This window comes from Protobothrops mucrosquamatus, unplaced genomic scaffold, assembly GCF_001527695.2.
Source record: "Protobothrops mucrosquamatus isolate PMUCROS unplaced genomic scaffold, P.Mucros_1.0 scaffold_301, whole genome shotgun sequence".
Lineage (NCBI taxonomy): Eukaryota > Metazoa > Chordata > Lepidosauria > Squamata > Viperidae > Protobothrops > Protobothrops mucrosquamatus.
In genome coordinates, this window is record NW_015386377.1 from 136,241 (window position 1) to 159,701 (window position 23,461).

Here is a 23,461-nt window from a genome sequence, read left to right on the forward strand (position 1 = left end):
GCACGGAATAGATGGGCCTTCAGGGCTCGGCGAAAAAGGCGCAGGTCCGCAACTGTACGTAGGTCGGGGGGGTAGGTCATTCCAGAGGGCAGGAGCTGCCACAGAGAAGGCTCTCCCCCTGGGGGTCGCCAGCCGGCATTGTCTGGCCGACGGCACCCTAAGGAGGCCCTCTCTGTGGGAGCGGACTGGTCGAAGGGAGATATTTGGTAGGAGGCGGTCTTGCAAGTACCTAGGTCCATTGCCAGGGAGCGCTTTAAAGGTTGTTACTAACACCTTGAAGCGCACCCGGAAGGCCACAGGCAGCCAGTGCAGCTCGCGCAGGAGAGGTGTTACATGGGAGCATCTAGAGGCCCCCAGGATCCCCCGTGCGGCCGCATTCTGAACTAGCTGGAGCCTCCAGGTGCACCTCACCTGGAGGAATTGAGGAGCAATTGGTAGGAATTGAGCTAGGAGACCTCAGAATGATCCCAGGATTGCTGTTCCGAATGCCTTGTGGGTAGATTCCGTTTTCTTCCTCGCTTGCAAGTCTCCTTTGGACTCTATGCAAAACCTTCATTTGTTTTTTTTCCACTCTGCTAAATACAACGGCTCTTTATTTTCCCTTCTTTCTGCGCTCTGCGAGGTTAGGGACACATCTGCCTTGACCACCGATGGAAACAAGAGTTTGCATCTGAGGCTAGAAATTTGCACGCTATCTTGGTTGAAAAATCATTTCCTGATCTTGTTTCCTGGTCGTAGAGAAGAGCCCCTGCGTAATGTGTTTTCCTAAGCGAGGGGGCTAGTAGCCCTGTTCTCTTTTTTCCCATCCTGCTCTGCAAGCCAGGGCTGCTAACAATTGTTCTGCAAAGGGAAGATTGCAGAGTAGCCCTTGTAACATCTCTAGCGGTAGCAGAACCCAATCCATGTGGCTGTTTTCATAAACTGTGATCAGGACAAAGTGGCTCAGTGCAGGAACGAGCGACTTGATAGCTTTTAGAGAAAGAGGACTGAGGTTCTCACACGAAGGGACTGGGCCACTTCTTGCACCTGAGTTGAGACAGGATGTTTCACCGTTTCCTGAGTTTAGTGGGTGGGGAGTTTTTATTTTTAAACCAATTTATCAGGCTTAGAATGATAGCCTTCGACTATCTGCCGTTTCCAACTATGGGAAATTGTGTGGACAACATGTAACAGCTGTAGTTGCGTAGTGTAGAGGAGGGAGAAAGTAGGCTTGGAGACATCCCGGAGGATTGGGGGGGGTTGCTGTTAGCTGGGGAAAACAGGAAAGGGTGAGAAGGAAACTCAAGATAGTACCAGCTTGTGTCTCTTTCATATAAGAGGGAGGGAAGGAGACGCTTTCGAGATTGTGTTGTCCTGCCACATAACAATAAAGTAGTTCTTGGGGGGTCTGTTTCCTGATCTATCTCAAAGGTGGGAGCTGCAGAAGGATTTAGAGGTACACACAGTCCTGGAACATCTATTGCACAAGCATGGGTGAGTGTGATACGAGAACTCACCCAACATGCATCAAAGGTCTGCAAATGCTTGAAATAGATAAGAGGCTCACGATAGACTCTGTAAACTGCTTAGAGGGCTGTGAAGCACTAGGAAGCGGTATATAAGTCTAAATGCTGTTGCTATTGCCCTTCCTTCCTTCCTTCCTTCCTTCCTTCCTTCCTTCCATACCTCTCCTTCCTTCCTTCCTTCCCTACCTCTCCTTCCTTCCTTCCTTTCCTTCCTTCCTTCCTTCCTTCCTTTCTTTCTTCCTTCCTTCCTTCCTTCCTTCCTTCCCTNCAGGTTGACTCAGCCTTCCATCCTTCTGAGGTTGATAAAATGAGGACCCAGATTGTTGGGGGCAACAAGCTGACTCTGTAAACCGCTTAGAAAGGGCTGTAAAGCACTATGAAGCAGTATATAAGTGCTATTCCTTCCTTCCTTCCTTCCTTCCTTCCCAGTGGTTAGAATGCAGGATTGTAGACTAATTCTGCCCACTGCCAAGAGTTCGATCCTGACCAGCTCCAGGTTGACTCAGCCTTCCATCCTTCCGAGGTCGATAAAATGAGGACCCAGATTGTTGGGGGCAACAAGCTGACTCTGTACCCGCTTAGCGAGGGCTGTAAAGCACTGTGAAGCGGTACATAAGTCTCAGTGCTGTGGCTATTGCTATTCTAAACAGGGTCTAGTGTTTGCAGACCATAGTAGCTCGAACTTCTTTGGCAGCATCCCGGTAACTAAGCAACGAGCAGCTCCGCTCGGTTGAAAACTGTTGGGTGGGGTTGGTTTCCCTGGCCCCTTTTCGCCCCCGCAGCTCTGCATTATCTCTCTGCCAAAAGTCACCATCTTTCTGCCGTTGGGTTTTCAGGCCTTCCATTGTGTCCAGCCCCACGTTTGGCTGCCTGGCTGGTTCTCCAGGACACCAGCTTTAGGCCTGCAGAATGTCGATTGGGGATGAATGCTTAGACTTAATTGGTTTTCATCTCTACGTTTCTTTATTGGGCTATTTATTTCGAGCAAGCATATGGCCACCCACCTCCAACAAGTCACTCTAGGCAGCTAGCTAACTGTAGATGGAAGACCCCTTTGAAAAAGAAACAAGTGTTGAAGAAAGCAAAAGGCAATTAAAACAATCGTAATGCAGTCGTCAAAGCAGCTTGTCATCCAGTCGCAACACTAAAGCACACAAGCTGGGCACCACTAACCCTCTTGAAATGAGGGTCTTTCCAAGGATGGTGAGGACCATCTCCGGGCGTCAGGTTGTTCCAGAAAGGAGATCTCCTGGGTCCCTTAGATCAGGGGTCTCCAACCTTGGCAACTTGTGGACTTCAACTCCCAGAATTCCTCAGCCAGGGTCTCCAACCTTGGCAACTTGAAGACCTGTGGACTTCAGCTCCCAGAATTCCTCAGCCAGCATGAGGAATTCTGAGAGCTGAAGTCCACAAGTCGTAAAGTTGCCAAGGTTGGAGACCCCTGTCTTAGATGACTTTGTTTCAGATACCCCCATTTTTGTTCCAGGAGGCGAGACGACTGAGATCATTAAATCAACAGTGGTTTTGGCAGCCTTGTTAGCTTGAGACAGAAGATACCCACCATGGGAGAAGGTTGTAGGGAGCCATGGAGATGACCTTGGAGAGACTCAGCCGAGATGATGGCTCCATAAACAAAAGCATGCTTAAGCCCAGGACGCAGAAGGAGCCTAAGGAAGGCTCCTCCTTCATTCATTAGAGCCGTGTTCCTCAACCTTGGTAACCTCAAGATGTGTGGACTTCAATTCCCAGAATCCCTCAGCCAGCCGGTGCTTTAATCCGCTACGCCTTGAGGTTGTCAAGGTTGAGAAATACTGCATGAGAGCATGGGAAGACTAAACACAGCCACAGTTCCAAGATTCTGTTACTATAAGCCTATGTCAATAAAGTAACTTTCCTAACCTGGCCTACCTTGAAGGGCTGACAGTCACTGAGTTAGTGGTTTCGTCCCATAGGTGGTGCTTTTTCCAAAAGGCAGTTGGATTTTCTTTGAAAATGTTTTGCTTCCCATCCAAGGAGCTTTTTCAGTCCCATTTCCGTTTCTCTTCTTGCTTCATTCTCCCTTCACACCGGCTGAGGGATTCTGGGAGTTGAAGTCCACAAGTCTGAAAGCTGCCAAGGGTGGAGATCCTGGATGAGGGATTCTGGGAGTTGAAGTCCACAAGTCTGAAGGCTGCCAAGGGTGGAGATCCTGGATGAGGGATTCTGGGAGTTGAAGTCCACTAGTCTGAAAGCTGCCAAGGTTGGGAGACCCTGGTTGAGGGATTCTGGGAGTTGAAGTCCACAAGTCTGAAAGCTACCAAGGGTGGAGACCCTGGCTGAGGGATTCTGGGAGTTGAAGTCCACAAGTCTGAAAGCTGCCAAGGTTGGGAGACCCTGGCTGAGGGATTCTGGGAGTTGAAGTCCACAAGTCTTAAGGTTGCCAGTTTTGGAGACCCCTGATGTAGGTGAACCTCTTGACCAGACCAGCTTCCAGCAGTCTTTTGGAAAATCAGCCATCTTGGCACCTGAGCCATTGCCCACTTGAAGCCAAAATGTCCTCTTTCTAGCACCCACCTGACTCTTGTCCGTTGCCTTCCAGAGAAGAGAAGATGACGGCAGCCCGTATCAGAAAGTGTCACAAATGCGCCACCGGCTTGATCAAATCGGAAGGCTGCAACCGCATGTCCTGCCGTTGTGGGGCCCAGATGTGCTACCTCTGCCGAGCTGCCATTAATGGGTACGACCACTTCTGCCAGCACCCTCGTTCCCCGGGAGCCCCGTGCCAAGACTGTGCAAAATGTTCCCTTTGGACAGACCCCACGGTAAGTGTCTGGGACACCCCTGAATTTATTCCGGTCTTCTCTCCACCATCTCAAGGGGTGCCCCATAACTGTCTAGCTGTGGTTTAAAAAAATGCCATTCGTTAGCACCCTTGAGGAACCTTCACATTGTGTGTGTGTGTGTGTGTGTGTGTGTGTGTGTGTGTGTGTGTGTGTGTGATGGTGTCGTCCTCTTTCTTAGGATCTCTCAGTTTGGGTTGATTGAGCTACCAGATATAAAAAAAATATTGAGACTCAAGAAAAAGTGTCAAAAGAGCAGCAGAGAGGATAAGCAGTCCGCAGGCTAAATCTCTAGGATGAACAATTGAGGGAACTGGGAATGTTTAGTCTTAACGAAGAGAAGGACCAGGGGTGACATGATAGCAGTCCTCCAATATCTCAGGGGTTTCCCCAAAGAAGAGGGAGTCAAGCTCTTCTCCAAAGCACCTGAAGGCAGGAGAAGAAGAAACGGAGGCAAACTAATCAAGGAGAGAAGCAACCTGGAACTAAGGAGAAATTTCCTGACAGTGAGAACAATTAATCAGTGGAAGAACCTGCCTCCAGAAGTTGTGGGTGCTCCATCACTGGATGTGTTTAAGAAGAGACTGTCTTTTGTCTGGGATGGTAGAGGGTCTCCTGCTTAAGGAGGGGGCTGGACTAGACTAGAAGATCTCCAAGGTCCCCTCCAACTCTGTTGTTCTGTGAGCTTTCTCTCTGTACACATCAGTAGAATCTTCCCTTTTTATACAGGATTTTTTCCTCTGTTTGCTGGTGCCCTCTCACCATTTCTACCCTACCTCTCTGCCTTCACTTTTCCACTGTCACCCTTTCTCTGTTGCTCTTGAGGCATTCCCTGGTTGAATATGGGAACGATCTGGTTTTCTGTTTTTGTTTTTTAAAGTCCTTGTTCTCCTCCTCCCTCTGAACATCCATACATCATGAAAGCATTTTGAGCTTATTGGGAACAGCTGTGCCCACACATGTAGGGGGAAAAAAATGGGGGGGGATCTATATATGCCTGTGTATCAGGTTACAGATGGAGGAACCAGTTCCTATGGACTCATTTGAAACACCACTTTTAAATATAAACCCCTCCATCCTGAAATAATTAGCCAGTTATTCTAGCTTGATAAAAAAAAAAAGAATGTAAAAATATCTTACGGGAGGATTTTTTTTATTTTTTTGGAATTGGAAAGGAATATGTCTATCAGGGAAGCTTTGGGAATCAGATTGTCTTGCAGTTTGATCTGGGACTTTGCATTTTACGCTCTTTCTGCTCTTTGTGGGGTTTTTTTTCCCCCCCTTTAGTTTTCTGCACCCGGTTATGGTGACTTGCAGTCCCGAGCGAAGGTTAGCAACCTGAAACCCCAAGGCCTCGAGCAGCCTTTAGATTCTTCTGGAGCTATTTTTCGTGCACTTTGTTTTCACAAATCAGCAGCGCTGAAAAGATCCCAAGATACAGCATAGCTAAATTTCTGAAACTTACCTCTCTCTGCAAAAAGCAACACAGGCTACAGCAAAAGAAACAAGAAACAGAAAACAAAGCAAGTCTTTTTGTATATATGTAGGGAGAAGTGCAGGCACTTTCCGCCACGGATCGTCTCTGTAGCCGTTCTGCTTTTTGTTTCGCAATTTTCCCGGACAGAAATGCGAACGCATCGTTTTCTCTACTCTGCACAACTTCCCCCCCCACACACACACACATGACCGATCGTGCCAGAAGAAATTAATGCGAAATTGTTTAGACAGTTGCAGTCTGTTATCCCCGAGGAGCAACATGCTGCAAAGTTGGGTTTGTTGGCACAACTGATCTGTTTTCACCCTGTAAAGTTTGTATTTACTACGTCCAGAGTAGTTGTGAGTATCGTCATCGTAACAAGTTCCCTACGGCTGCCTGTTCAAGTACATGATGAAGTGAGAGAGAGAGAGGGAAGTAAACTTTGGATATTAAACAGCCCATTCCGGAGAAAGGAATTTTGGAAGACATCCCGCAGCGTCAGGCTGTACAGCTGATAGCTACAAATCTTCCTTTTTTTTTAACATTGTCCCGTAATAAATGTCTGCTGAAATCTCAGCCACATCACACATTTGCTTCGGGTTCTCGTCTCCTCAACATCCGCGAGGCGTTTCAAGTGCAGCGTGAAAGAATTCAGACCATCGCTGTCGCACGCCAAGGAAGTCACCGCCAGGGATTGGAGCAGACAGGAATGGAATACTGACGGTTCATTTAGCAACGGTGGCAACAAAGGTCGTAAAATGGGGCCAAGCTCATTTAACAGCTGTCTCACTTAGCTGTGGAAATTTTGAGTTCAGCTGTGGCCGTAAGTCAAGAACTACGTGTATTAGGACAAAATTCAAGGCAGGCATCAATATTAATCTGAATAATAATAATAATGAGGAGGAGGAGGAGGAGGAGGAGAAAAGAAGAAGAAGAAGAAGAAGAAGAAGAAGAAGAAGAAGAAGAAGAAGAACAACAACAACAACAACAACAACAACAACAACAACAACAACAACAACAACAACTCGCTGCTCAGGCAGGAAACCCGTTCCACTGATTAATTGTCCTCACTGTCAGGACATTTCTGAAGTTTCAGACACAGCCAACAGTCATAAAGACATGTCAGCTGCCAAGCCTCTGGATTTTGATCACATAACCGTGGGGATGCTGTGATGGTCATCGGTGCGAAAGACGATCATAAGTCACTTTTTTTCAGTGTCGTCGTAACTGCGAATATTCACTAAGTGAACTGTTGTAAGTCATTTTGCCTGTATCTCTTTCTGTGTGTGGACACCTACGCAAGTGTGTGTTTAGAGATGTGTTTCAATAGGAGGATCTTTTTGCCACAATAAGTAGTCTCCACAATTTTCACGTGGGGAACTCTGGAGACAATAGGATCCTCCTTTGTGTATGGCTCCAAATGATTTCCATAGCCCAGATTGTGCGAGTTGCAGGCTCCTTACATTGTGATCTCCGTTGTGGGAACGAAATGCGGTACTTTGCAAGACCCACAAGAGTCCCAGCTTGGAAGAACTGTGAATGTGAACTGCTGACTGAGTGAATCCAGGAACCAGCGTTGGTTGGACTGAATCACGCCCGCCCACCCATCATCCTGCCAAAATGCTAATTGGTTCCCATCAAACAATAAAACCGAGGGGGAGGGAGAGAAAAGCTTTGGCAAAATTTCCAGACATATTTTATAAAATCCAAATTGGGAAACTGGCAAGTTTCAGTCATCTCTGTGTGTGTGTGTGTGTGTGTGTCTCTCTCTGTGTGTGTGCATTGCATGTTCAACTGAGACCGCATGTTTCCTAGAGGTTCTCCAAATCCAGAGGATTTTCCACATTACAGGAAAGGAAAATAGAGGACGACATTAAAAACGGAAGAAATGAAAACAAGATGTCCGTGGATTTTTTAAATTTTTTTAATAATGAGATGGCCATTTGCTTCCAGCTAGTTTTGCCGTTTACATTAGTTTCCTCGCCCTTAGCATTCTTCTTAGCATCGCAGTCCATCGATTCTACATTTAGAATACATTGTCATCGTCGGGATTTCAATTTATTGACTTTTGGGGGAAGAAATGGCAAAGCGAAGAAAGCGGAGTTGATAACCGTGGAAGAACAGAGAGACGGAGAGTAGACCGGATCATCATAATTCCTCTCTGGACAAGGAGAGGAACGGAGATCGCTCACAAGTGCTCCGGACAGCTGCTCCTCGGGAGAAAACCTCAAGGCATGCTTTGAAGTGTTGTGGGTGAAATTTCAGGAACCAGAGATGGAGGGGAAGCTGTGAAATATTTGCAGTCCTGTAATTGGGCTGGTCCCACGTGAATAAATACGGTAGCAGCAGACATGAGTCAAGGTCCCAAATACAGGCGTGCAAAAGAAATTAGATTTTTTTTTTTCCTTGCAGAGGCTGGAAGCGCCTTCGTCCAGCATTTCAGATTTTCGACTTTTTTTTTTTTTTTACGTATACATTTAAGCATATCGACCTACAGCTCTCTTGACAGCTCTGGCTCTTCCTGTCCCTTCTAGGAGGACGATGAGAAGATAATCCATGAAATTCAGAAGGAAGCGGAGGAAGAACAAAAGAGGAAGAACGGAGGTTGGTTTATTCTTTGCGTTGAATGGGTAAGAGTAGCAAAGCTGTGCTAGGTGGGAATACTTGTCATTACCAATAAAGGAGAATGTTTTCAGCTCAGAGTTGAAATGAAGGCTTCTTGGGTCTCTCTGAGCTGGGTGGTTTTCTTGTAGATATTTCAAGACCCAACTAGGGAACATCATCAGTGCTAGAAAGGAGTGGGTTTGAGGAGGAGGACTGTGGGGTCCTTGGTGCTCTCTGAGCTTGGTTGTTTTCTTGCAGACGTTTCATGACCCAACTAGGTAACATCATCAGTGCTAGTCCATATTTGTTGTTAAAGAAATATGGATGTGGCACCCAGGTCAGTCCAAATGACCTGGTTACTTCATCCTATACTAGGAATGCAATTCAAACAGGGGGGCCATACGCTTTTTAAATTGTCACCTTCTTGCCCACCTTCTGTCTCATATATATATATAATTTTTTTTGCAGAAAACAGTTTTAAGCGGATTGGCCCTCCGGTGGAAAAACCCGCAGAGAAGATCCCACGGATTGAAGCCATCCCCAGGCCGGTTCCCCAGAACCTCCACCACCACCACCAAATACGCCCCTACCCATTTGGTCACCCCCCTTTCCCTCTCCCCCCGGTGCACCCCCTGTACAACAACCTGGGCCCCATCAACCTGGGCCCCATCCCGGCCCCTTACGTCCCCCCACTCCACAACATGAGGATGAACTACGACTTTCCCCAAATGAACCTACATTTGGAGCACAACCTTCCTATGCACTTTGGGCCTCAGCCTCGGCATCGGTTCTGATCCGGTTTCGGGAAGGTGCCGTTCCTTCTGGAACTTGCTGCAGGGAAAGTCCACACACTGGTTGACGATGCTCACCTCCCACTAGATTACAAAAGCCACCTTTGCTCCTACTCCCTCCCACCCCCACCCCCAGTTGTCTCGGCCCGCAGTTCAGACGTCCATCCCCACCCTCCGCTAGGTGCAAGGGAGCCCTAGTTTGCAATAAGGTTTTGTCCCAGCACTGTTGGGTGCTGTTGGTTGAGAAGGGGGCTTCCGAAGGAGGTGGGCTGGAGGGACAGCATTGCCAAAAATGTGTTCTGGTCAACAAGACAGCCTGAGCAATAGTGTTGCTCCTTCCATAGCTGCACGGCCTCCAGCATCTCAACCAAGCCGAGGTTGAAAGATGGCCGAGGAACACCTTGGAATATTTGAAACACTCAGGTGGCAGTCCTTAATTCCAGAAAGCCAGGTGTGGTGGGGGTCTTCTTAGCTTAGATCTTCCATAGCTTCCCTCTTCGGCTCGGAAAGCAGGGGACAGGTGCCCTTTTTAAGGGGGGTGGTAGTGGTCAGGATTTCCTAAAGCAGGCTTGGAGAGACCCTCGGAAATTTGACACGCCTTGCTTGCAGCTGAGAGGGTGCTTTGAAAGCACAAACCAAATTGGTCTTGAAATGAAATCGGTCGTTGTGTCCATCGCCCTGGCCTGCTGCTGCTGCTTTTCTGCACTTGTGTCTGGAGTTGGAACCCTGATTTGGCTATTTAGGCTGAAGCGTGATGGCGGCCGTGGAGGTTTTCTCTGTTTTGATGTGTGGTGTGTGGAATGGGAGCCCCCGCTGGAGAAAGCTACAAAGAGGTCAACGTATTGGGATTCTGGGAAAAGACGGGTGCAATCGGGTTATGCCTCCTCCGCTTTTCTCTGGTGTTGGGGTGAATGCTCAGGTTGCTACCACGGCTGGGAGAACTGTCCCTATGCACCTTGGGAAAACCCTTTACCTGGGGGAGCCCGTGGTTCCAAGCTCCCTCATGCATCCTTAAGCTCTTGAAGTCCAGGTGTGAACAAGTATCTACCTAGACTGTTGTCTCAACGTTTAGGTGTTGGCTTATTCAAAAGCACCAGTTAAGGGCTGGCTTTAGATCAATGTTCCTCAACCTTGCTGGCTGGAGGAGTTGAGGTCCACCCATCTTAAAGTTGCTACGGTTGAGGAACCATGGTTTAGATCAGTTGTATGGATGGATAGGCTCTGTTCTCCTGTTCCCCCAGAAATCCCCTTCCATCTTTTGTACACCTGTTACACCATCTTCACTCCTCTGTGGCTTCACTGGGAAGAGGTGTGACTTCAGAAGCACCACAGAAAGCTGCGTGATCAGCCAGCCCCAACAGAGCTGGGAGGACAAGGAAGTGAGCACCACAGATGGTTCTCGTGATTTCAGCCAGGAAGACTTGAGGGTGTCTTCAGAAACAACTTCCCTTCCCAAATCAGCAGCCTTCATAATCAGGTTGATGACCTTTCCTCCAAAATGTTGGCCAGCGAGGGAGGGTCTCTCTGGGGCAGAAGCCTGGAAGTTGAATCCCTCCAGCATCTGGTAGATGCCAGGTTGGGGGAAAAGACGTTGCAGAAAATGCTTTTCTTCTGCTGAACATAAATCCAACAGAGGGAATCTCCCCATGGTTTCATCTTAGCTTGGCTCAGCTCAAGCAATATAATACAAATGATGGTTTTGAACCTGGACAAGCTCTGTTTCTCTCCCAGACCACCCCCTCCCCCTCCAAAAACAAATCTTTAATTTCCTCCATGAGAAAAAACTGTATATTCCTTGAATGAGAGAATCTTTTGGCCATAGCAAAGAGGACCGAGGCCCATAAATATTGTGATTTTTTTTTCCCCTCCTCCATTTCAACCGAAGTGTGGAAAAGAATCCGGGAACTGCCAGGAAGGTGAAGTCAGTTGCTTTTCAAGAGTTCCTACCTTGATTCTACCTACCTGTTTCCTTTACACAATATTATCAAATCTGCTTTTATGTTTTGGTTTTGTTTTTCTCCCCCTCACAGCTATCAAAACGGTTGAAATTCTCCCCTCTCCGCCTTCCCTTTGGACGTGATCATGCAACTCCCGAAACTTTTACCGATAGGCTTTTCTTTAAAATTATTCTGAAATGAACTGGTGATGCTTTGAATAGCTGCTCACCACTACCACCACCACCCCAGGGTAGGGTGCCCACAATCCAGCGAGTGTGTGGCTACGCGGCCCACGTAATTCCTGATCAATAAGGATTGATCAGACTCATCGGTAGCGGAATATTCCCGTGGCAAACTTTGGACCCTTGGTGAGAAAATGTGATGCCCTCCCCAATGTTGGGAATTTAATCTCATGGGAAACCTATTCCTGAAGTTCTTTCCATCCCAAAAGTTTTCTGTTGTCTTCCATTCCACGTGTCGCCATTCCGGTCCCATCTTAGCCACGGAGATTCAAAATTGTGTGTTTTTCCCCTTTAAAAAGCCAGCCACCTTTATTTTCATTGCCCCTTTCTGGATCAAATTGATTAGTCTTCGAGGGCTCCCGTGACTTTCTCTGCTTTGCTTTTTTCCCAAAGCCATGTTTTTTCTCTAAAACTCCTGTCGGTTGGTCTGCTTTTCTTTTTTCCCCCTTCTCTCTTTAATCCGAACTTTCCTGAATCTTTTAAGCAGACATGCCTGTGAGTTGGGTGGAGAGTGGAATTTGTATGAAATTCCATCTTTTTTGGTGTGTGTTTTTTTTATTTGTAGCCTCTTTTATATATATCTATATATCTATATATATATCTCTAAAAGCGTTCATCTCTTTACGGGTAGACAGTGAGAAGTGTATGGAATTCCCCCCCCCCCCGTTCGACATTTTAACAGGTACTTTCTTATTATCAATTTTGCAGTGTTGCATTTAACTTGCCTTAAAAGGTGGAGAGAGAAAACCTAGTATTTGCACTTAGCAAAAAGAGAGAGAGAGAGAGAGAGAGAAATTAATTTAAAAAAAGGAGCTAAGCCCTATCAAACGGGAGAGGTGCATGTTCTACAACTTTGTATAACATAGCTGAAAACTAAAAAAAAAAAAAAAAAAAAAAAAAAAAAAAAAAAAAAAAAAAAAAAAAAAAAAAAAAAAAATCCAAAACCAGGAAGGGAAAAAAAAAAAAGAAGAATATTTTTCTTTTGGTAGGAAAAAGAAAACTGTTCTAATCTGCGTGTAAAAAGTTTCTGTATTATATTGTAATTTCAATTTTTTTGTAATTAAAAGAAAATTGTGCTCCCTGTTTTTAATGGATTCTGGTTTCCTAGAGAAGATCCGTCCCTCGGCCTAGCCCACAGCCGTGCCAAATAGATCAGTTGCCGCTCTGTGCAAATTTCCAAACCCCGGCAGTTCGGTCACCGTGACTTTTCAACCTGGGTGAAAACGGTGGAAATTTTAATCACCAAAAGCTTAAACTCTCCTAAGTGCTCTTGTACGGAATGAATACTGCTAATCCTCGACTTACGAGCCCAAAATTTTGTTGCTAAGTGAGAACAGTGACATGAATTTTTGCCCCGTTTCACGACCTTTCTTGCCTCGGTTGTTAAGTGAGTCGCTTCAGTTGATAAGTTGGCAACCCGGTTGTTAAGTGAATCTGGCTTCTCCCCCGTTGAGTTTGCTGGAGAGAAGGTCGCAAAAAGGGGGTCACGTGACCTCCCCCGGGGGCACACTGCCACCGTCATAAGTACGAATCGGTTTGCGAAACCTCTGAATTTTGATCACACGATCGTGGGGATGCTGCCAAAGTCGGCGTGAAAAACGATCCCATTTTTCAGCGCCGTTGTAACCTGGAACGGTCACTAAATGAACTGCAAGGATGAGGGAGTCGGGCATGCCCGCCATTTCTGAGTTCCTAATCTGGGATCAAGAAGAAGAGGTCCTTGATGAGGGGTGACACTCCCTGCTGGGGGGGGGAAACCCACCCCTTAAATGAATGTGCAGCTGCGGGTAGAAAAATGACAAGGATGTCTCAACAGACAAGCTTCGCGTCAACCTGTCTTCCCAGACCGGTTGAGTGCCGCCATCGCAGCCGGCTTTGGGGAATCCAGTAAGTTGATCTGCATAAAATTACTGGTCAACGCTTTTTTCACTTTCCCCCACCCCCCAGCTTCCAAGGAAAACAGACCCCACCATGAAAAGCAAGCGAAGCTGTTGGAAGCATGTCTCAACCTGGCTTTTGCTAAGTTTTCTTTGCGGGGTGCCCTCCTGAAATTAGGAGACTTCCAAATGTAGCAAGGAAATGGTGATTTTGCTCCAAGAGAACCGAGTTCACCCTTCCAGAGATTGTGCACTTCTTCAAAAGTCATTCTTGAAAGAATTTCACAGGTCCATCTTTTTTCGTTGGGAAAAGGCAGAGATTAAAAAATTTGATTTTAAAATCCGGTGTAATTAGGAGGCCGATTGAAATCTTGATTTTTAAAGAGGGTTCTCAGGGCTTTATTCTACATCCGCTCTCTTCTGCCTTCTATATATTTTTTTTATTATTCCTTTTCCCTTCTTCCCTCATTGCATTTAATGACACCGGAGGGAATTGGAAAGGTCACCAGGCAGCAGCTGAGCCAAGGTTCAAAACCTCAGTGAAAACCGAGGGTGCAGTTAATTGCTCTTTAAGAAAGAAGTGAAGGTAATTGCCTTGGAGGGGGGGGAAGAAGAGGACCTCACGGTGGTAAGCATGAATAGTTGAACCTTAATAGCCTTTTTTCCTAGCTTGAGTCAGCCCATGGAGCCATGCCCAGACCGTTGTAATAGGGGAAGTGTTTTCTTTTTTTAAAAAAAAATAAAATAAAATTACATTATTTATAGAGAAGCCCATCTCATCCAAGTGACTAAGGGTGGCTTAGAAGATTCAAAGAATTAAAAAAACAAACTCCCACCCCCATCCAGGAATGAATAAATAACCACCCAGAGCATCAAGCTGATCTACCCCCCCACTTGACCCAAATGTCTTCAGATTGCATAATTTTCTCTTAAGGGTCTCCAGAAATGACCTTTTGAGGTTCAGAAGAAGGACTGTTGAACTGCATTCTTCTCAACACCACCTCGGTCTTGCAAATATGTTGGACCTGAGTTCCCATTAAAAAAAAAAAAAGGGAGGGAGGGAGGGAGGAGGACTTTCTCTTTTGTTAACTACACACAATTGTTCGGGATTCGTGTCACTCTGCAACATCTGAAGAAAATTTAAACTTGTTTTTTAAGTCAGAAGTGGACTTCAACTGAATACAAGCCACACTTCCGTTGAGTGTTGGCTAAGCTAAACTGGGTTTCTCGGGGTTTTTTTTTGGTATCTCTGGAGAAAAAAATAAATAAAAAGAAAGCGGGGGGATGGGTCTGAAGTAGCGGAAAACCCTTTTTCGATCTTCTGCGGGAGATGCTCGGTCAGGCCTCGTCCCCATGGCAACGGGAAGGCCTCATCCGTCAGCTAGCCCCACCACCGCCATTGTAAAGGGTCAGCTTCTTGCAGCTCGGCAAGCCGAGGCTAATTTGCCTTGGGGAGGATTTTAAAAAGATGCCCTATATAAAGTCCCTGGCAAAGCATCTTGGTTAGACTAGTTACTATCTGTGAGCCACGTTGTGGATTCCGGACTCAAAAGACCTTGGAGAGATGTCCAGGGTTTGTAAGCCACCGTGGCTGTGTTCCTACCTCGATTTGGATTGCGTGACACAATGGACCCCCGGAAGATTGAAGAAAACATTCACACATTTGCAACCTGGCTAGTTTTGCTTAGCAAGCCACAGTTGAAGGTCCTTATGGTGGTTTTGAGCTTAGCAGCTTTGGTTTATTCAACAAACCTTGCTTCCATGTGCCGAACCCATCAACATCTTAAGCCTAACAAGTTATTTGAGGGCTTAATCCAAAGTGTGAACTCAGCAACGACTTGGTGTCGTCTTCCTCAGAGTGATGTCTCTGGGGCTCTCAACATTATCCGAAAGATGCCAGATAGAAGAAAGCAGGCTTAATGTGACACACTGCAAGTCAAGCCTGGTTAGGATTTGGGAGGGGAGCCCCCTGAACAATATCCGCATCTAGGCTAGACTGGGAAATTCAGAGTCATCCTAAAAAACTGAGTTATTTCCATGTTGCTGTGAGGGAGAAAAAGGGTCTGGGAATTACCAGCTGAACTACGAGGAGATTTGACTGAGCTTTTAATTAACTCGAGGGTGGTTTAATTACTCTGGCAGTGCAGGAAATTTAGTTAATATTGGAAACAGCAGAGATAGCCCAGCAAAGAAGACTCATCACTCTTTCTCTACGCAATGGAAATAATGAGAGAAAAAGTGGAAGGACCTCAATTCCGCGCATGCAATGATTTTGTTCGTTGTGCATCTTGTTTTAAACCTCACCTTTGCTTGTGAGTTGCTGCTGGCAACCGAGACTGCAGTTTAAGAGCCTGGCTTTCCTAAAGCATCTCTGGCTGATCATCTTTATAACATCAGCCGCAGCCTGAATTGGGTGCACAGAAGAAGCATCGGAAAGCAAACATCAGAGAGAGGAAACGCCTACGGAGATTTTGTTTTCCGGCAAGCAAGTACCTTTTGTGTAAAGTGCCCTGTGCATCCTTTAGAGTAGACAGTCTGATCTTTGTCGGAGCGCTTAATATTAAAGCCCCTGAGCTGAAGGACAGATGCACATTTCAAGAGATTTCCTGCCGAACAAAGCAGATTAAAAAAAAAAAAAAAATCCTTGAAAACCCACAATTGCTTTTTAAGGAGATGTCTAGCATAGCGCTTCAAAAGCAACATCAGGATAATGGGGAGATCTAAACCGTAATTGCATTTATCTCTCTTTTCCCCACCATTGCTATTCAGTCTTGGGGGGGGGGGGAAATGAAGTTTATGATTGGGGTCCCAGAGCTCATTAAAGTTCTCACGGGAAGGGACTCAGCTTATGAAAATTAGAAGCAATATAGTCAGCCAGAAGCCCAGGGTCTTTGTCAGCTACCTTTGTATTCAACCAAGTTAAGTGGGAGGAAGGAATGGTTTTTAATGCCAAGGGCTAAAAACGCCATCTTGTTGGGTCTTCCAGCTTCCTCTTAAGGATGTAGCTTTGGAGGAAGGAACTAAGTCTCAGTCTGGTTTCAAATATCCTGCTAAATCATAATGAGAGGTCCTTGGTACTCTCTAGCTTTGTGTTTTCTTGCAGACGTTTCATGACCCAAGTAGGTAACATCATCAGTGCTAGAAAGGAGTGGGCTTTGCTTTGTTTATATTCAAGTGGTTTTCCCTGTCAGTGTTTGTGGGAGCACTCTTGATCAGGCTGCTGCTTCTTGAGTTGGTAGTTCCTCAATTGGGGTATGGTTTATTGCTTGGTGTTAACCCACCAACACTGTTGTGGCTTACACCTGTGCAAAGAGGACAGTCCCTTCCACAAATGAACATTTGTGGGTGAATTGTCTACAAATTAATTAGGAAGAGGAAAATATACTTTGCAGGGCTCCCCTCTTTTGGGTCCTGTAAATCACATTGTTTTGTGTTTGCGTGCCTTGCTAAACTAGGATACATTCTGTGGGGGATCAGTGTTTTAAGAGAACAGCAGAGAAAAGAGAACAGTGCATGGCTCAAATCTCCCAAATGAATCAAAGTAACTTCTAAAACAAAAAAACAGTCATATAGCCACTCGTTTCATATCTGTATGCAGGTTTTTATTTTGTCAATTCTCTTCTCCATTTGATGCTTCTTATACAAATGGCACTTACAAAAGTGTTTTTAAAAGGGAAAACAAAAACAAAACATTAACTAAACATTATCAGGATATGAGATGCTTTTCATAGCCACAATAGTCAAGGAAATAGGAGCCAAGAATTCTTGACTTAAAAAACTGTTAACAGGAGGAAAGGCAGTGAGGTGTACATGATCCAGTTCCCACCAGGTGGGCAAAGAGACAGGACACAGGACAGACTGTGAAGGCCAACAAACACGCCCACTGGGTAGTCATCTCTGCCCCCCCAAAACTGTAGTTTCTTTCACAAGTTTTTATAGTTTCCAGAACTTTCCAGCACACTCCAGTTAAGATTCCCAGGTGAACCCCAGCTCAAGCCCTCTTTTACTCATAAGGCAAATAATTTTCATTGCTATGAAGTTAGAGCACCAATTCCTATTGAAGACACCTTATGATGCCAGAGTGTGGATGCTTTTTAAGGCTTAGGACATGTCCCTGATGTTCTCTCGGTCAATCAAAAACCCACCACCCCTTTGAAAATTTGGTGAACCCCACTCCTGTGCATCCTGTAAAATTACGTGTTTAGCGAGTACAAATTTGGGTCTCAACAAATTCATGGATTTGGGTAGAAAGAGAACCAGAGCACCATTCAAGCAAAGTCCCTGCGGACTTCAGTGTAAATTGGGGGTCTGCTTGGCCTAAGGAAACAGAGATTAAAACCCCGAGAAGGCATCACATTGGACAAAAATAATAATAAATCCACACAAAAAGTGTGCGTGCACACAAGACTCTTCCGGGCTTCCCAAAGAGTTAAGCAACGTATGACAAAGATCGAAGTTGGCTATGTAGAACAGCAAATCTAGTAGGGCGGCTACGTTAGGTTGGCTCGGAGGACAGGTTGATCTAAGTCACGAGAAGACACTTCCTGATCAACTTTCCACTTTTAGGGGTTCTGCGGGGCAAGTGCGGGATCAAAGAAGCGGGCCCCATGGGGCATGAGATGATGCTTGGAAGCCGTCCTGGGGAGACCCTCATACAACGGGATCAAAGAAGCGGGCCCTGTGGGGCATGAGATGATGCTTGGAAGCCGTCCTGGGGAGACCCTCATACAACGGGATCAAAGAAGCGGGCCCCGTGGGGCATGAGATGATGCTTGGAAGCCGTCCTGGGGAGACCCTCATACAACTTGCTGAGAGAGAAGAGATGAGATGAGATTTTGAGAAGCTGCTGAGATGCAGAAAGCCAGAAATGGCTATGTTGATTCAGAGATACAATTTGGAGAAGGGTCAACAGGTAGAACGATGTAGTGAACATGTATTGTGCAAATGATGCTAGTTTAAGGAACACAGATAGTTGGCGATGGAGGTTTCCCCTGAACGTTTGTGGATGCACAGCATGGCTTCATCTCGGCTTGACCCACTCCTCCTCCTCCTGTCGCCTTCCCCCCTCTTGTCTTTTATATCTCCTCCCAAATCTGTGAAGACACTTCAGTGGGAAGTACTTGGGAGGAAAACCAAGGGAGATCCACAGGTCTCAGTCCTCCTGCAGACTGATCCGTGCCCTGACTAAAGTTCTGTTCAACCGGAGATCTGTCTCCAAGTCAGTTGTGTCAGCTGCTGGCGGGGAAAACCACCCTGTCATGGGTGAATGGTGGAGGGAAATAGGAGATGTTGAGATGGTTCTCTCCATCCAAGGCAAAAGGGAGGAGAAAAGACATGCGGACATATTAACGTGCAACTCAACGCCTTATCTGATGCGACCCTCTGTAGGCAACAGCTTCAAAGTGGCCCTGGCCTGCTCTAATGAAATTCTAAGACCCCAAATTATGAGAAGCTAGAAAAGAGGAGGAAAAAAAAGGGAAATTCAACAACAGTTGCATCTTCCAAAGAGAAAGGGAAAGGAACCATAAGGCAGCATCAATGGCTTCTCGGTGTGTTTTGGAGAGATGTTCAGAGATGCTTTGGGGGGCACCTAAAAGCACACAAGGGTAGAAGGAACAAGGAATTCACTCAAGTCTTTGATGATGAGATGAATGGGTTGAGGTCCAGTACAATTCCATTCATAAAAAGCAGCTTGTTTTGGTCTGTGAGCATAAAGACAGAGCTTCTTTCCTACTATTTTGGTAGCTCATTTTAGATTCGCCTCTTGACTCTTTTCGCCAACACCTTCTCCCATGGAATGACAAGATACGCTAAGCTACTTCTTCTCTATCTTCGTGAGAGACGGGGGCAAGAAAGTTAAGATCCAAAGCCAAGAGAGCTCTTCATTCCTACTACAGATAATGCCCCACCTCAAACTGGAAGGCCCAGTTGGAACAAGAGTTACGGATGCCCACCTACACTGAGCCAGAAGGTGAGGCAACGAAGACACAAAACCTTCAAGGTTCTCCAAAGTGGCCTCTTGCTGACCTCAATACTAGCTCTTCTTGACGATTCTCCTTCTGAGGAGAAGACCTAACTGGTGGGCGATGGAATGGGAATTCTGAATTTTCAATTCAGAAGGACCAGTAGAGGCCAAGGGAGAGTTCACCCAACTTTTCCCTTCTTTCCTCTCCCCACGAGCTGAGGGCAGGACATTTTTCTGCAAACAAAGGATGCTTCATTCCAGTTTTAAGTGAAACTCACATAACAAAGGGAAAAGGCCAACTTAAGCAAACAACAACAGCATGGCAGGCCAAAGGCGGCAGGCCAGTCTGAAAGACAGAATCCCTCTCTTTTGTAAAAGACACACCAGAACATATCAAAGGAAATTCCTGCAGGAAGTTGGCAACCGAAAAAAAAAGGAAGTGGGGGAGAGAGGAAGCATAGAGCGAAGGGAAGGAGACTAAAGTGCATTTAATACTCCCAGAGGGTGGAGGGGTCAATGGCATCGGCAGAGGCTTTGAGGACCCCAGCATGGTCACCCTTCAGGTATTTGTTGTTGACCTTAATGGCCACCTTGTTCAAGTCGCAGAACTCAAAGAAGAAGTCCACAGGAGAATCGCTGCTGCTGGTGATGGATGCCTCGTTTCCCACCGTCCAGTATTTCCCAGTGGAATCTGCAAACGAGAAGAGGAAGAGGGAAGGTGAGCACGCTCCGATTCATGGAGGCACCTCCAGCATGGCCACTGGATGGCTCTGTCAGGCGCAAAGGATCAGGGCCATTTGTAAGATTACAGCATGGAAGATTTATTCACACCTACACACAAGAATCCGGTCAACTAAAGTTCAACATTCAAATGGTGCTTGATAAAGGTCAACAGAGTTCAAGAGTTATTGGACTTGGATGTTTGTGGCAACAAAAACACTCTAGGCTGATGACTTGTTTAACTCTGCCCCCAGCTCTGCCTGCTTTTCTCCTGCAATCTCCAAGAGTCTCTACCCAAACGATTTGAGGAACTGTGTCAAGGACCGTTCAACCTGCCTTAACGTGAACTTCCTACTGGTCAATCTTTTCTCCTCCGGGAGGTGATGTGGAAGACCATCGCCAGCCTTCTCCTGACTTTGGTGGTCCATAATCCTCCCAACCAGTGTGGCCAAGAATTCTGGGAGTTGACATCAGGCTGCAGTAGGGCAATTGGTTGGGGAAGACTGACTGATGCCATCCGAAGGGTCTGCCCTTACCTTTGATATTGTAGGCACCATCGTTAAACTCCAGCTGAAAGATATCGTAAGAGGACCGATTGCAATCTAGGGTGCCTGTCATCTTCCGACAGCCAATGAAGCCATGTTCTCCACGGAAAACAATGATTGGCCGGTTGATCAGCTTCATGAGGAACTGCTCTGTCTCACCTGCCATTGGAGAACAGAGGAATGACGCGCTGTTTACCGGCAAACAAACTCAACTTCCCATCCAATCACCCCAGCTCAGAATGGCCACGTTCTAGCCAGTGGTTGCTCCCACTGCTACAAACGTCTGGCTTCTCCCAACAGGCAGACATACAAAAAGGACTTACTGCTAGTTTCAACCGTAGCAGCAAGCTGCCCATTCTTCTTGGCGGTGACGTATTTGCCGTTGGCAGCCTTCAGAGTGATACGCCGGTCACACCACTCAATGTCGAAGTAACAGTTGGCATTCCTGCTGGAGCAAAGGAAGATTGAAAAGGACCTCTCAAGCCCTCACATCAGGAGGACCAGAAGGAGACCAGGAATTCCACCCCTTGTCAGGACCACAGTGCAACCAAGAACGCTTTGGGCACACCTCGAGTGACGATGGTGGCTTTCTACCCAATTTCTCCGCAGGCTTCTGAAAAACGCTAAGGCCTCTGGAGAGCGTGGTCCACCCATCTCTACAAATTTAATGGTCAATGGGTTGAGTCTTTTCCAACCCACGCTCATTTTTTCAGATTTATTTATTTTCTTAAGCCCCGAGCAAGTAAACATTTACGGCAACAGCGCTGTAGACGTACACAAAACATTTCCAATTTGAGATAGATTGTTTGGGTATTCTGGTTGCGTTTGGGAGTTTGACACCATTGGGCTTCCAATTCAGAAACCTTCCAGAATAGTCCAAGCAAGCTATCGTGGACTCGGATGCTATTTTAGTTTTGTTTTTGCACAAGGGCCGTTTTAAGTTCACTGGGTCTGAATTATTCTCTCTTGGGAGCAGATAGTGTTTCTGTGCGTGTAGAGACACACCCCATTGAGCACTCGGTATTTTGGAAATTAAAACCCCGTTCCCCACAGGACCAAAGGCTGGGCTCTTCATGCTAAGCGAATGGGTTACTTCAACTGCTTGGTTAAATAAACTAGAATGGTGGGATTCCTACAGCATGTTCGAGCAAGCAATTTAAGGGCTTAGCCTTAGAGCAAAGCAAGAACTCAACCGTTGAATCGTATCCCATTCACACAAACATCTTAGTAACCTTGGGGTAAGTAGAACTCACTTAGTTGAGGCAGTGGATTGCACCCCACCGTTGGAGGTCAGAGTCCAGTACTTCCCTGTACAAGTCCTGAAGGTACATTTTTTGGTCTCTCTGTTGACCTCCATCTGGAAGGTCTCTTGGTCCCCCTCTTCATCTTGGTTTGCTGAGAGATCGATCCCTAGAAGGGGAGACACAGATGGCGGAGGGAGTCAATGCCAGCCCTTGTAGGCTGCTCCTAGATTGCTCTCCAAAGTCTATATGTGTATACAGGTAGTCCTCGTTTAACAAGGCTGGGGAATTCTGGGAGTTGGAGTTCACAAGTCTTAAAAGTTGCCACAGTTGGACATCCCTGCTTTAGATTCTTCTCAGAGCTAACAAATCTAACCACACAGAATTCTGGAAGTCAAAAGTCTTACACAGTTGAGAAATCCTGCTTGATACTGTACAGGAGTAGGATGATGGGATTGAAAAACCCATGGCTGGTTGGGGAATTCTGGGAGTTGAAGTCCACAAGTTGCCCCAGTTGGACACCCCTGTCAAAGACACTGCTCACACACACACACACACAGGGAGGAATCTAACAGAAAATGCTTCATCGGCATGCACACAGACCAACACCAACTGCTCACATGCTTGGCAAGTCCCACTCTTGAAATTCCTCAGAGTCCAGAATTGCATCCTCAGCATTTGTGTCTCGGCTCCATTGAGCGCTAAGAAGCTCCAGGGGCAGAGACAGCCAGCTAAAGAGACAATGACAAGATGGCAGGAACCCCGTGGAGAAAAGAGAAAGAAAGAGGTGGAACTAGCAGGTGGGAAGGCAAGCTTCTGAGCTAGCCCCCTAGAGAAGAACTGAACAGCAGCAAGACGCCATCCAGATGTTGTTCAGGAAGGCAACTAAGGAGCCTCCAGTGATTACGCACCATTAACGAAGGCGAGCCAAGCACAAAATGGATACTAGAACAACTCAACCCCAAGTTCTTACTTGAGGCCCCAATGACCAGGCTCCAGATTTTCTCTATTCTCTTTGGAAGTACAGGGAATCCCATTTCCTTCAGATTTATCACAATCTGAAGCTTCCTCTAATGCTGGAGACAAGCTGGCCTCCCTCTTCCAATGTTATCCCCCATGACAACCCTTTGAAGGACGTTGGGTTAGAAGGTTGACTTGGTCCCCAACCATCAACGAGCTCCACAGTTCACAGGGGATTTCGGCTGAATCTTCCTGGTCCCACTCCAACAATCTAACCCGTACAGCACACAGTTCGTCTTTAAAAGGGGTGGACACCGCCTAGAACGGGGTTGTCCAACCGGTGGCAATTTTAAAGACCTGTGGACTTCAACTCCCAGAATTCTAGGGAGTCCAGAGGTCTCTTCAGGTTGCCAAGATTGGACACCTCCGGATAGAATCTGCCTACCCAACTCCTCCATGGCGGTTTCAGAGGTTCCCCTTCTGAAGACTGCTTAGATTTCCTTCAATCAAGACTCTTCTCTTGACTGCCTTCCTGTCCATTCGCTCTAAGTGCAGACAGTCAATTAGGCTGCTAGACTTTTCTGTCTTATAAAAATAAACATCGACTCCATAAAACATCTGACGTGCAAAATTAGAGCAAGGAAGGAAACTGGGCGGGTGGCCGGGGGGAGGAATTGACCCATCAATTCTGCTACCTAAGCACAAAAAATGGAGAACAAAGCTCCCTTCTAACGGGGAGTCCTCGGTTTACGACCACAACTGGGATCAGAATAGCCAT

At 46.5% G+C, this 23,461-nt stretch overlaps 2 protein-coding genes across 2 annotated transcripts in view; one reads left to right on the forward strand and one right to left on the reverse strand.

The window, feature by feature from the left end:
* The window catches only part of RNF216 (ring finger protein 216), a 44,261-nt gene extending 35,062 nt beyond the window's left edge, over nt 1-9,199 (forward strand). The window contains exons 14-16 of the mRNA XM_029287328.1: nt 4,084-4,306; nt 8,336-8,405; nt 8,874-9,199. Of these exons, the coding sequence (XP_029143161.1) occupies nt 4,084-4,306; nt 8,336-8,405; nt 8,874-9,199 (619 nt within the window). The remainder of the gene's footprint in view (nt 1-4,083; nt 4,307-8,335; nt 8,406-8,873) is intronic.
* A 10,482-nt stretch (nt 9,200-19,681) lies between these two features.
* Nucleotides 19,682-23,141, reverse strand: LOC107302930 (fascin). Its single transcript, XM_015832093.1, has 5 exons — nt 23,129-23,141; nt 21,736-21,892; nt 20,806-20,927; nt 20,474-20,641; nt 19,682-19,908 (listed from the first exon to the last, which is right to left on the reverse strand). The coding sequence occupies exons 1-5, from the start codon at nt 23,139-23,141 to the stop codon at nt 19,706-19,708; spliced, it is 663 nt and encodes a 220-aa protein (XP_015687579.1). The 3' UTR covers nt 19,682-19,705.
* Between the last annotated feature and the right edge of the window lie 320 nt (nt 23,142-23,461).